This window comes from Nerophis lumbriciformis, linkage group LG05 (genome assembly GCF_033978685.3).
Source record: "Nerophis lumbriciformis linkage group LG05, RoL_Nlum_v2.1, whole genome shotgun sequence".
Classification (NCBI taxonomy): domain Eukaryota; kingdom Metazoa; phylum Chordata; class Actinopteri; order Syngnathiformes; family Syngnathidae; genus Nerophis; species Nerophis lumbriciformis.
This window is the reverse complement of record NC_084552.2, coordinates 50,913,475-50,926,035: the sequence shown is the minus strand read 5'-3', so window position 1 is coordinate 50,926,035 and position 12,561 is coordinate 50,913,475. Positions and strand designations below refer to the sequence as shown.

The 12,561-nt window shown below is 39.9% G+C and overlaps 1 protein-coding gene across 1 annotated transcript; it reads right to left on the bottom strand.

The window, feature by feature from the left end:
- Nucleotides 1–874: 874 nt before the first annotated feature.
- Nucleotides 875–12,022, bottom strand: ttll1 (tubulin tyrosine ligase-like family, member 1). The gene is made up of 10 exons (XM_061959528.1): nucleotides 11,877–12,022; nucleotides 10,185–10,308; nucleotides 9,906–10,114; nucleotides 9,659–9,839; nucleotides 9,453–9,590; nucleotides 9,228–9,336; nucleotides 9,010–9,153; nucleotides 7,453–7,539; nucleotides 6,527–6,690; nucleotides 875–1,368 (listed from the first exon to the last, which is right to left on the bottom strand). The coding sequence occupies exons 2-10, from the start codon at nucleotides 10,295–10,297 to the stop codon at nucleotides 1,245–1,247; spliced, it is 1,269 nt and encodes a 422-aa protein (XP_061815512.1). The 5' UTR covers nucleotides 10,298–10,308; nucleotides 11,877–12,022; the 3' UTR covers nucleotides 875–1,244.
- Between the last annotated feature and the right edge of the window lie 539 nt (nucleotides 12,023–12,561).

Below are 12,561 nucleotides of genomic sequence, written 5' to 3'. Positions count from 1 at the left end.
AAGACCTTTGTATTGTGAGGCACATGCACTAACCCCTGTATCACCGTGCTGCCCAAATAAATAACTGTCAAATAGTACAACTAATAATCACACCTATCAATGCTCTAAATCACAGGTGTCAAACTCAAGGCCCGGGGGCCAGATCTGGCCCGCCACTTCACTTATTGTGGCCCGGCATGTCATTTTATGTGGGCCTGTACATTATTTCATGTGGCCTACCACGTTGTTTGTACGTGGCCCGCCTTGTCATTTAATGGAGCCCTGCCATGTCATTTAATGTGACCTGCCAGGCATGTCATATAATGTGGTCCGCCAAATAATTTTATGTGGTCTGCCGCATTATTTATGTGCCACCACAATATATCATGTGGCCTGCAAAAGGCTGAAAATAATAAATCACTTTCTGGCATAATGTATTTGTTCTTTTAATTTAACAGAAAATAATAATAACAGAGAAATGTATTGCATGTAATTATGTTCTATACGTTAATATAATTATTTTTACTTTAATTTGACATATTTTTATTTTGGGGCTATCAAAAATAAATACTTATATCTGTTCGTCATCTTGACTTACGATTCCAAAGAAAGTTATCCACCAAAAAGATGCAAATTGTGTAACAAGGCTATTATATGTTTATATTCATATATATTCACTGTATATACTCTGAGGGACACCCTAATTGCGACGTGGCACTCAATGAAAACGAGTTTGACACCCCTGCTGTACATAAACAAGATATTATTTACACTTTAAAAGGCCAACACACCAAAATTGATACATTTTTCATTTGCTTTATTGAGCTGAATTTTATAAATATAACTCATGACACAATATGTATTTCATTAAATATTTTATTCATTTTAAAATCATTTAAGGACTTCAACACTTTAATGGCAATAAAATTAATAAATTGTTTTTTTTTTAAAAAAAGAGTGAAACATCCTTCCATGTTTCATGTTAACTTTTTTGTCTGCATTTTTTCTTGTTTTCTGCACTCATTTTCTGGACTTACAAAAAAACTCAACAAAAAAAAACAAGACAGTAGTATTTGCCAAAAACAACCAAGGCATGATTATGAGTATCCAGAGGCAGCGTTTAAATGGTAGAAAAGTGTCGTCCGTCCATTGAAGGCACAATCCAACAGCAAGCAGACAAATACAAAAGGCTGAACTCTGGATATAAATGTTATTTCCGCATCTGGGGTTTTGTGAGGCACGTCAGAGTCGTCAGTAGACTTGCCTCACTTCCAGGTGGCTGCGGCGGGACGGACGCCCGTGTTGACCTTGGTGCCCTTTGACCCCAGCGACTGACCGGAGCGGCTCCGCAGGTCGGCATTCTCGACCTGCGCCTGCTCCTCGTCATACCTGTCAACAAGGTTAGATTATTGAATTTTCCCTGCTTCAGAGTCAAAATTGAAGCATTTTAGCCGGATTTGAACCAGCAGACCCATATCTTCAAACAGGACAGTTGTGGGAGAGAGAGAAAAGGGAATAAAAGCTGGTTCGAATCCTGGCCAAGGCTGACTTATAAATAGTGTTTGTTTTTTTTCGTCCTCTTTTCCTTTTAAAAAGTGTGATGTGTTCCAACACATGTCGTAAATTGCAGCTAGTTTAATTTACCAGTGTTTTAACTGCTAATAGCTCGCTCGCCGGCAGTCGATGGTATCTATGTGACAGCCAATCGTCAAGTCCATCTTTGCTAGGCCAATCACCAAGCAGAGTCTATTTATCTGTGGCCAATCACACAACGGGATCCATCTTTCCAAACGCCTATCAAATGTCTCGCTCCATCTTCTGGTTGCCCAATCACAACGCGAATAACAACTTTGTTTTGTCCCGCCTCCAAAGCGAACTTTCGTGGATTGAAAGGTAATAAGTAGGTCTGTGAATCTTTGGGTGTCCCACGATTCGATTCAATATCGATTCTTGGCGTCACGATTCGATTCAAAATCTTTTTTTTTTTCAATTCAACACGATTCTCGATTCAAAAACGATTTTTTTTCCCTGATTCAAAACAATTCTCTATTCATTCAATACATAGGATTTCAGCAGGATCTACCCCAGTCTGCTGACATGCAAGCAGAGTAGTAGATTTTTGTAAAAAGCTTTTATAATTGTAAAGGACAATGTTTTATCAACTGATTGCAATAATGTAAATTTGTTTTAACTATTAAATGAACCAAAAATATGACTTATTTTATCTTTGTGAAAATATTGGACACAGTGTGTTGTCAAGCTTATGAGATGCGATGCAAGTGTAAGCCACTGTGACACTAATGTTCTTTTTTTAAAATGTTTTTATAAATGTCTAATGATAATGTCAATGAGGGATTTTTAATCACTGCTATGTTGAAATTGTAACTAATATTGATACTGTTCTTGATAATATTCATTTTTGTTTCACTACTTTTGGTTTGTTCTGTGTCGTGTTTGTGTCTCCTCTCAATTGCTCTGTTTATTGCAGTTCTGAGTGTTGCTGGGTCGGGTTTGGTTTTGGAATTGGATTGCATTGTTATGGTATTGCTGTGTATTGTTTTGGTGGATTGATTAATTAAAAATAAATAAATAAATAAAAAATAATAATAATAAAAAATAGATGTTTTAAAAAAGAGAATTGATTCTGAATCGCACAATGTGAGAATCGCGATTCGAACTCGAACCGATTTTTTCCCACACCCCTAGTAAGAAGGCTCGTATTTGTCAAATGTCGCCCTATTTGGTAGTAACCAAAGTGTTATCCATTAAACACATGCTATTGTTATTTTGCCCTCAGTATTGTCTTAAAAATTACCCCGAGTCACTTTCCAAAGAGCAGTGGTAAAGAATAATGAGGAAGTAGGCATAAAATCTTCTTTTGATTTCACTTACATACCTCCAGCCCATTGTAATCCATCTTTGTCCAATTACCTGGCTCTGCTTTTATATACAGTGTAAATAGTGTGTAATGTAACATTTTATGTGCAAATATAAATGTTCTTATACATTATATATTACTCTACATAGCTTACTGGATGTTGTGAATAGGTTGTTTTTGTGTTATTTGTTGAATAACATTTTCTCCTCCAAACATATTGCTGGGTATCGTGGCCAAACAGCTCAATTTTTGTTTCTTCTGACATCACATGGACAAAGATAAGACCTCCTGCAGGAAAGTTCTGTGCTCAGATGAAACAAAAATTGAGCTGTTTGGCCACAATACCCAGCAATATGTTTGGAGGAGAAAAGGTGAGGCCTTTAATCCCAGAAACACCACGCCTACCGTCAAGCATGGTGGTGGTCGTATTATGCTCTGGGCCTGTTTTGCTGCCAATGGAACTGGTGCTTTACAGAGAGTAAATGGGATAATGAAAACAAATTCTTCAGGACAACCTAAAATCATCAGCCCGGAGGTTGGGTCTTGGGCGCAGTTGGGTGGTCCAACAGGACAATGACCCCAAACATAAGTCAAAAGTGGTAAAGGAATGGCTAAATCAGGCTACAATTAAGGTTTTAGAATGGCCTTCCCAAAGTCCTGACTTAAATGTGTGGACAATGCTGAAGAAACAAGTCCATGTCAGAAAACCAACAAATTTAGCTGAACTTCACCAACTGTGTCAAGAGGAGTGGTCAACAAGTCAACCAGAAGCTTGTGGATGGCAACCAAAAGCACCTTATTGCAGTAAAACTTGCCAAGGGACATGTAACCAAATATTAACATTGCTGTATGTATACTTTTGACCCAGCAGATTTGGTCACATTTTCAGTAGACCCATAATAAATTCATAAAAGAACCAAACTTCATGAATGTTTTTTGTGACCAACAAGTATGTGCTCCAACCACTCTATCACAACAAAATAAGAGTTGTAGAAATTATTGGAAACTCAAGACCAGTGTTGGGTTAGTTACTGAAAACCAGTAACTACCGGTAGTTACAGTTACTACGGTAGTTACTTTATTTCAAAAGTAACTCAGTTACTAGTTCAGTTACTTAAACCAAAAAGTAATGCGTTACTGTGAAAAATAACTATTTAGTTACTTATATATGTTTTTTTTTTTTTTTTTTAAGGCCCCATTTAATGCCCTTTTAACCTTCATTTCAGTACTGTTATTGCACTGGAGAATAATACAATGTGTTGATCAAATTGACATACATTTGCATCACTGAACTCTGCTAAGCAATGTGGTCTACATACAACACACAAAGACAAAGATAAGTTTCAAAGGCCAATTTGTTTCTGGCCAGAACAAATTGACAAAACTATTTTGAAATAGCTGCAATATAACATACATAAGTAACAAAGAGCATAATAACAACATAGCTGTAAAGCAAGGAAGGCACACACTACATACACAAAGCCTAACCAGGCATTTTTTTATCTCAAGGAATTCTGAAATAAAATCATGTCTGAAGCCCAGAACACTCTACACATTTCTTCACTTAGTTTAGAGAAAAGGAAAGATTGGCCTGGCCCACTAGCATCCCTCTTTATGTTGTGAACTTTATAGTCTAAACATTTAGAGTAAAGTGATAATCAAACACTCTAGAAGTCTGGAATGAAAGAGTATATAAGAGAATTGACAGTGTGTGTACCTTCTGTGTGCAGTGCCTCGTTAAAATCCAGCCGCTGTTGGAGGTGGAGGTGAAGTCACATCAATGTGGAATGCGCTCCCAACAGGTATAAAAGAAAGTGCATCTCTATCCTCCTTCAAAACCGCAATAAAAGTTCACCTCCAGGCAGCTACAACCCTAAACTAACACCCTCCCCGGATTGTTAATAATCAAATGTAAACAATCAAATGCAGACACTTTTTCTTATGCCTCCTGATCTCTCTCTCTCTCTCTCTGCCCACTACTTGCTGTCCATATCCTACCAAGTCAGACCTACACTGTTCCAATATCCATTTCTCTGTTCTCAATTGTTGATGACTGATGATAACAACCAAACCCAACCCCACCCCCCACCCACCTCCACACCCCGGATTGTAAATAATGTAAATAATTCAATGTGATGATCTTGTGTGATGACTGTATTATGATGATAGTATATATGATAGTATATATCTGTATCATGAATCAATTTAAGTGGACCCCGACTTAAACAAGTTGAAAAACGTATTCGGGTGTTACCATTTAGTGCTCAATTGTGCGGAATATTTACTTCACTGTGCAACCTACTAATAAAAGTCTCAATCAATCAATCAAGTGTGTCTCTTTACTAGATTCGTCGAAGCATGTTGTTTTTGTAGCGGTTTCAGCAGATTTGAATTGCTAGGATAGGATCTTTGATCGAAGACACAACTAAAATGTAATTTTCTTTGTGGTCGACAAAAGAAAAGTACTGAAAATATCTCCATTTTAAGAAACTCGGCTTCGGGCTTCGCCATGATGTTTTATTAGTAAACACAGACACGCCCCCTCCCACACACACACATTCACACAGACAGCGCGCGGCATGCCTCTTTCTTGTCGCCTCTTCTGCAGCGCTGCAATAAAACACTCATACCTTCTCAGTTTCTAGCCGATACTACATAAAAAATAACGCAAAATAACGGAGTAACGCATCATGTAGTAACGGTAACTGAGTTACTGAATATAAAAAATAACGCGTTAGATTACTATTTACCGCCGATAGTAACGGCTTTGTAACGCGTTAGTCCCAACACTGCTCAAGACAGCCATGACATTATGTTCTTTACAAGTGTATGAAACATTTTGACCATGACAGTACATACAGTATATAGAGTTGCATGTATGCAAGGTAATATAAATCATGATTAGATATATATAGATGTATACAAGCCCATCGAAGGTCACGACACACATGGCGCTTAAAAGGGATCTATTATGCAAAACCAACTTTTCTTACCTATTGTTACCTGTCTTTGTGTATTTGGGATCTGCATAAGTCCCGAAATCAAACCAAGGAGGCATGACGGAGCCATTTATAAAACCTTCCTCCAAACAAGCTGTTTAGAAGTTGCTCTGTCCTGTGACGTTTTTCACACTTGTGATGTCAACAGATTATCCATATATGGTATAAATGTATACAAAGTGCTTTGCACGAGTCCGTCATTGTAGTCAGTAAGTTCCTTCTTTTTCTCTACCCTCTTGTTGTGGGGCGGACTGGCTTGTTCATGCACATGCATCCTCCGCTGTTGCCATTTTTAATACAAATTACCGGTAGTTTATAGTTTGAATTTATATCTATCTGTGGTCTCGCTATGGAAGCGCTAAAAATGACAAAATGGACGATGTGGAGAGGACACAATCGAAGAGGAGCCATGTAAATAAGACCGCCCACAAAACGGCGCATCCTGAAGAGACAGTCAGAAAGCGGCTCGCAAACTGTCTGTAAAACACAACAAAATGTTGAGCAAAGAACCACCATTACATGTGTAGACCACAAAGACGTGTTTTAAATGTTGATTAAAAAAAATCATAATAGGACCCCTTTTAAGATGAGTGCTTATTCTAAAATGTACGTGTAAGGATCTATGGCACCATCTCGTGGTACAGACGCATGTACAGTACTGAGCACTCACAGAACTTGATAGTTGCCCAGGGCGTCTCGCGGCGGGCTGCGATTCCAGCGGTAGTCTGGCATCTCGCCGTTGGGCGTGACGATGTTGAGCGTATCGTTGATGAGGTTGTACTTGAGGATGCGGTCGTTGGCTGTGCTGGAGGTCAGCGAGGGGGACGCGTTGACCTGGCACAATCCCAACAGACACTTTAGCATTTGAATAGCAGATTGCAATTGTATTGTTTGATCCTAAATACAGTAAATGACCCTACAAGCACACAGGTAGCCTGGGAGTTGTTAAAGACACGCCTTCAGCACATACAAAATACAGGTTTAAAGAACCGCCCAAGGTGAGTCATTGTGCAAGCATGATTGTTATCTATGCTCTTGACTCTATGCATAGCAAAATATTTATTTTTGGCAAAGCAATCTATTTATTATCTTACTGTAGTATTTTAGGACAAGTAGACTCCTGTCAATGTTATTACTTCACTCAATATCGCAGAATGATGATTGTAGAATAGGGGTAGTTAATACCGTACATATAATTAATTATTTAAAAAATGAAAAATACCGGATTTGAACCAGCGACCTAAGGATGTCGGCATAAACCACTACAGTCCTCCGCTCTACCAACTGAGCTATCGAAGGCCATGTATATGAAGTTCGTATGTTTTCTAGGTATGTTACCTATCACCAAATCTGAGCTCGCAGTATACACGCTATATAAAATATCAAGTACGATAGTCAGGATTAGCACAAGCAGGCTAAACTAAGACAATACGTCCACGAGAGCGGCGTCCTTAGCTGAGATTGCTACATCCGGTATTAGCATTGTCGCGTCCCAAAACAAACATGGCGGAGACGCTGTCTGTATTTTTTTTATTTTCATGACTAGAATGTTGTTCTATTATATTAGATTTTTTTTTTAAGCTCCGTTAGACCCACCTCGATGAGCCATGGCTTGAGCTTGTCATCAATTATGATGTCATAGCCATAACACTCGAAACAATGTTTGTCGTTGTTCATCACAGGCTGAAAAAAAAGAGCATAAATGGGAGGAGTATTTATAATATAAAGAAATTGCAGCAGCAATGTGGAAAAACACTCGTTATATCATTGTTGTCAGTGTGTGTACATATATATATATATATATATATATATATATATATATATATATATACAGTACAGGCCAAAAGTTTGGACAAACCTTCTAATTTCAATGTGTTTTCTTTATTTTCATGAATATTTACATTGTAGATTGTCACTGAAGGCATCAAAACTATGACACCTGTGAAGCGAAAACCATTTATGGTGACTACCTCTTGAAGCTCATCGAGAGAATGCCAAGAGTGTGCAAAGCAGTAATCAGAGCAAGGGGTGGCTATTATGTAGAAACTAGAATATAAAACATGTTTTCAGTTATTTCACTTTTTTTTTGTTAAGTACATAACTCCACATGTGTTCATTCATAGTGTTGATGACTTCAGTGCCTTCAGACAATCTACAATGTAAATAATCCTGAAAATAAAGAAAACACATTGAATGAGGTGTGTCCAAACTTTTGGCCTGTACTGTATGTATGTGTATGTATATATATATATATATATATATATATATATATATATATATATACACATATATATATATATATACACACATATATATATATATATATATACACATATATATATATATATACACACATATATATATATATACACACACATATATATATACATATATATACACATATATATATAAATATATATATACACATATATATATATATATATATATATATATATATATATATATATATACATACACACATATATATATATATATATATACATACACACATACATATATATATATATATATATATATATATATATATATATATATATATATATATATACACATCGTGATTCAAAAAGAATACACCAAAATCAGCACGCATTTATTCAGTTCTAAAGCATTGTAATAGACTGAATCAATGGTTATTTGATACAGGAGTTATCCAAGTTTTATTGTGTTACAATTTCCCAGTTGTGTTCACGTAATCCTTTCACAGCCGTTCATTTGTCAGAAGACCACGTGTTTATTTACCCTCAAATGGCGACTCCTCAACAGAAGGCGTTTTGTTTGCTTGATGTTGTCCGTGCTACCGGTGGCAGGGGCGCCGCTAGGGATTTTACAGGGCCCCCAACACAGTGTCATTATTTTTTCTGTATTATAATTTCATCATCATTAGGGGCCTCTCTGGGCCCCCTTCCATCATGGGCCCCTAGAATCCGTCTCCTTTACCCCCCCTTTTCGGCGCCCCTGACCGGTGGTGGCCATATTGAGCACTTGTAAAGCATGAAATAAATACTCAAAGTTATGTACACGCGTGTTCTTTTTGAATCACCCGTGTGTGTGTGTGTGTGTGTGTATATATAAAAAACAAATGTTTAACAGTGACAATATTTGATAGGAATGTGTGTGTTTATGCAACCTTACAGCCACAGCCTTTAAGGATTGCACCATAATCCAATGGATCTGGTCAAAGAGGTGACTGGTCACCTCCTTTCCTCTGGTGCTCTCCAAGTACAGACGCAGGTTACTGACGGTCCACTTGCCGCCGTGGACGTGGTTGTAGTCGTCCTGCATCGGATGAGGACAGCGGTCCAATGTAAGAGTCAGCTTTATTATGATCGTAGTTGTGCAGGCTGACTTACTCCATGTTTTTGGATGGCAACATTAGTGAGATGCACAAACATGTTGTCCAGCTCGCTCGTACTCGGCGTGTACTTCACCGTGCAGAACCTGCAGAACCCCAGCGTGTACCTGACGATACATTTAAAAGGATTATGTGCTTTTATTGTCGCCTGTTGTCATAGTTCAACTATCCAGGTGTGTGTGTGTGTGTGTGTGTGTGTGTGTGTGGGTGGGGAGGGTCACACATGTAGCATTTGAGCGGCCGATATGTGGTGACTAGAACGTAGAGACGCAGGTCAAACTTCTTCCCTCCGATGAGAAGAGGATTGTCGATGTAAACAGAGATGACGTAGGCCTCCTTGCCACTAGAGGCCGCCATGAACCTGAAGAGACACATGCCATCATTATAATTCCAAAATAAGACACTGTATTCTTAGGGGGGGGATCTTACGAGGACGTGCGGCTGTCCCGGGACCACTTTTTGATCTGGGAAAGCTTGTTGATGAGGAAGATGCCCTTTCCCTGCGCCTTCCCGCAGGGCTTCATGATCCAGGTGCTGGATGGGTTCTTGCGGAATTCCTCCACAAAGAGATTGTAATCCGCAGGGAGCATGAACGTCACCGGGACAAAATCTGTGCGCACACATACAAACAGTAACCCGCGCGGCCATCATGGACAGGACTCCCATCCTCTCTCACCGAGATGGATGTATTTCCCGTTCTCGTCCTTCTCTGCCAGCGGGCTCCCTTCCTTCTCCAGCTCCTTGCGGTAGCGCTTGATGTTCTTGATCATCAGGTCCTTCCTGGTCAGCTCGTAGTGGTTAGGGAAGTGGTTGACCATCTGCTCGTCAGTCAAGCGGTAGCCCGTGTCCACGCTGAAGACGTTCCTGATGGTTTGGATGCTCATCCTGCAGACGCACGCAGGGATCAGGGGTTTATTTGCAAAGTAGCCGGCCATTTTTGAAATCATAAACATACCAGTAAAAATTCCAGTCTTCGGTTTCTGTCACTGGAATCCAGTCCCTCTTCTCAAAGTTATTGATGAGCACTGACTTCTCAATGTCTGTCACCCACTTCACCTTACCGGCCATCTTGCCTCCCCCTGGGGTGGCACAACACAATACATTTAAAGGCCTACTAAAACCCACTACTACCGACCACGCAGTCTGATAGTTTATATATCAATGATGAAATCTTAACATTGCAACACATGCCAATACGGCCGGGTTAGCTTACTAAAGTGCAATTTTAAATTTTGCGCGAAATATCCTGCTGAAAACGTCTCGGTATGATGACGCCTGCGCGTGACGTCACGGATTGTAGAGGACATTTTGGGACAGCATGGTGGCCAGCTATTAAGTCGTCTGTTTTCATCGCAAAATTCCACAGTATTCTGGACATCTGTGTTGGTGAATCTTTTGCAATTTGTTCAATGAACAATGGAGACAGCAAAGAAGAAAGCTTTAGGTGGGAAGCGGTGTATTGGTGTACAGGTGTTGTGCCGGATAACGCACCCCCGCCGTAGAATGCACCCCCTGACTGTTGTGCGGGATAACACAGCCGGTGTTTCATTGTTTACATTCCCGGAAGATGACAGTCAAGCTTTACCATTGGCCTGTAGAGAACTGGAACAACAGAGACTCTTACCAAAAGGACTTTGAGTTGGATGCGCAGACGCGGTACCGTGAGTACGCATGCAGCTGCGGCTTCCAAACATTTGATCGCTTGCCCGTACATGCGTGCCTCTATGTGCATGTCACGTACGTAACTTTGGGGACTTTGGGGAAATATATGTGCTTTATTAACCTAGGGGAGGTGAACTGCACTTTGGGCTGTGGGATTGAGTGTGTTGTGCAGGTGTTTGAGTTGTATTGGCGGGTTATATGGACGGGAGGGGGGAGGTGTTTGTTATGCGGGATTCATTTGTGGCATATTAAATATAAGCCTGGTTGTATTGTGGCTAATAGAGTATATATATGTCTTGTGTTTATTTACTGTTTTAGTCATTCCCAGCTGAATATCAGGTCCCACCCGACTCTCACAGCATCTTCCCTATCTGAATCGCTCCCACTTCAATCAATCAATCAATCAATGTTTATTTATATAGCCCTAAATCACAAGTGTCTCAAAGGGCTGCACAAGCCACAACGACATCCTCGGTACAAAGCCCACATAAGGGCAGGGAAAAACTCACCCCAGTGGGACGTCGATGTGAATGACTATGAGAAACCTTGGAGAGGACCGCATATGTGGGTAACCCCCCTTCCCTCTAGTCCTTCACTCTCACTTTCCTCATCCACAAATCTTTCATCCTCGCTCAAATTAATGGGGAAATCATCGCTTTCTCAGTCCGAATCGCTCTCGCTGCTGGTGGCCATGATTGTAAACAATGTGCCGATGTGAGGAGCTCCACAACCTGTGACGTCACGCGCATATCGTCTGCTACTTCCGGTACAGGCAAGGCTTTTTTTTAATCAGCAACCAAAAGTTGCGAACTTTATCGTCGATGTTCTCTACTAAATCCTTTCAGCAAAAATATGGCAATATCGCGAAATGATCAAGTATGACACATAGAATGGACCTGCTATCCCCGTTTAAATAAAAAAATCGCATTTCAGGCCTTTAATGTATATAATGATGACACACCTACAAGTAATATGCATGTATTACCTGCAGATGAAAGTGTGCAAACAGCCAGTCATCAGTCTAGGCTAGCAGGATGCTGCATCCTCCCAGCAGGCTGGACCTCGCCCTTCCCCGGCCCGTCACTGGTGCACTCTCATCGGCCTGGTCACCGACTCAGCTCTCGGCAAAGCGACGGAGGTCGTTCGGCATTGCTCCAGTTAGAGCGAAAAGGTCTCCATGACAGTTTTGATTTAGCATGCCAAGCTGCTACTTATCGATCCGGTCGTCACTAGGAAGACGGACCGACGAAATGAACTGCTCTTCACAATAAAAGTATTTGCGGTTGACATAGAATATACCTTTTTAAATTCAAATTTGAAACAATTCGACTGGTTTTCCGGTTATATGACCGACGAAATGAACTGCTCTTCACAATAAAAGTATTTGCGGTTGACCTAAAATATACCTTTTTAAATCCAAATTTGAAACAATTCGACTGGTCTTCCGGTGAGATGTTTTCACATAACCTAGCAACGCAGGTGCGTCGTTGATGAGCACTTGCCACTACCTCACTTCTGCCAGCAGGACGAGGTACAACATTGCCTATTTAATTATAGTTTTACACAAGAACTAACAAAATAACCAATAATATATCATAAATATTATTCTTAACACTTAATTTGGGTTGTTGTCAGAAAACCCGTCTGAAACACAAATAATGTTTGACTTC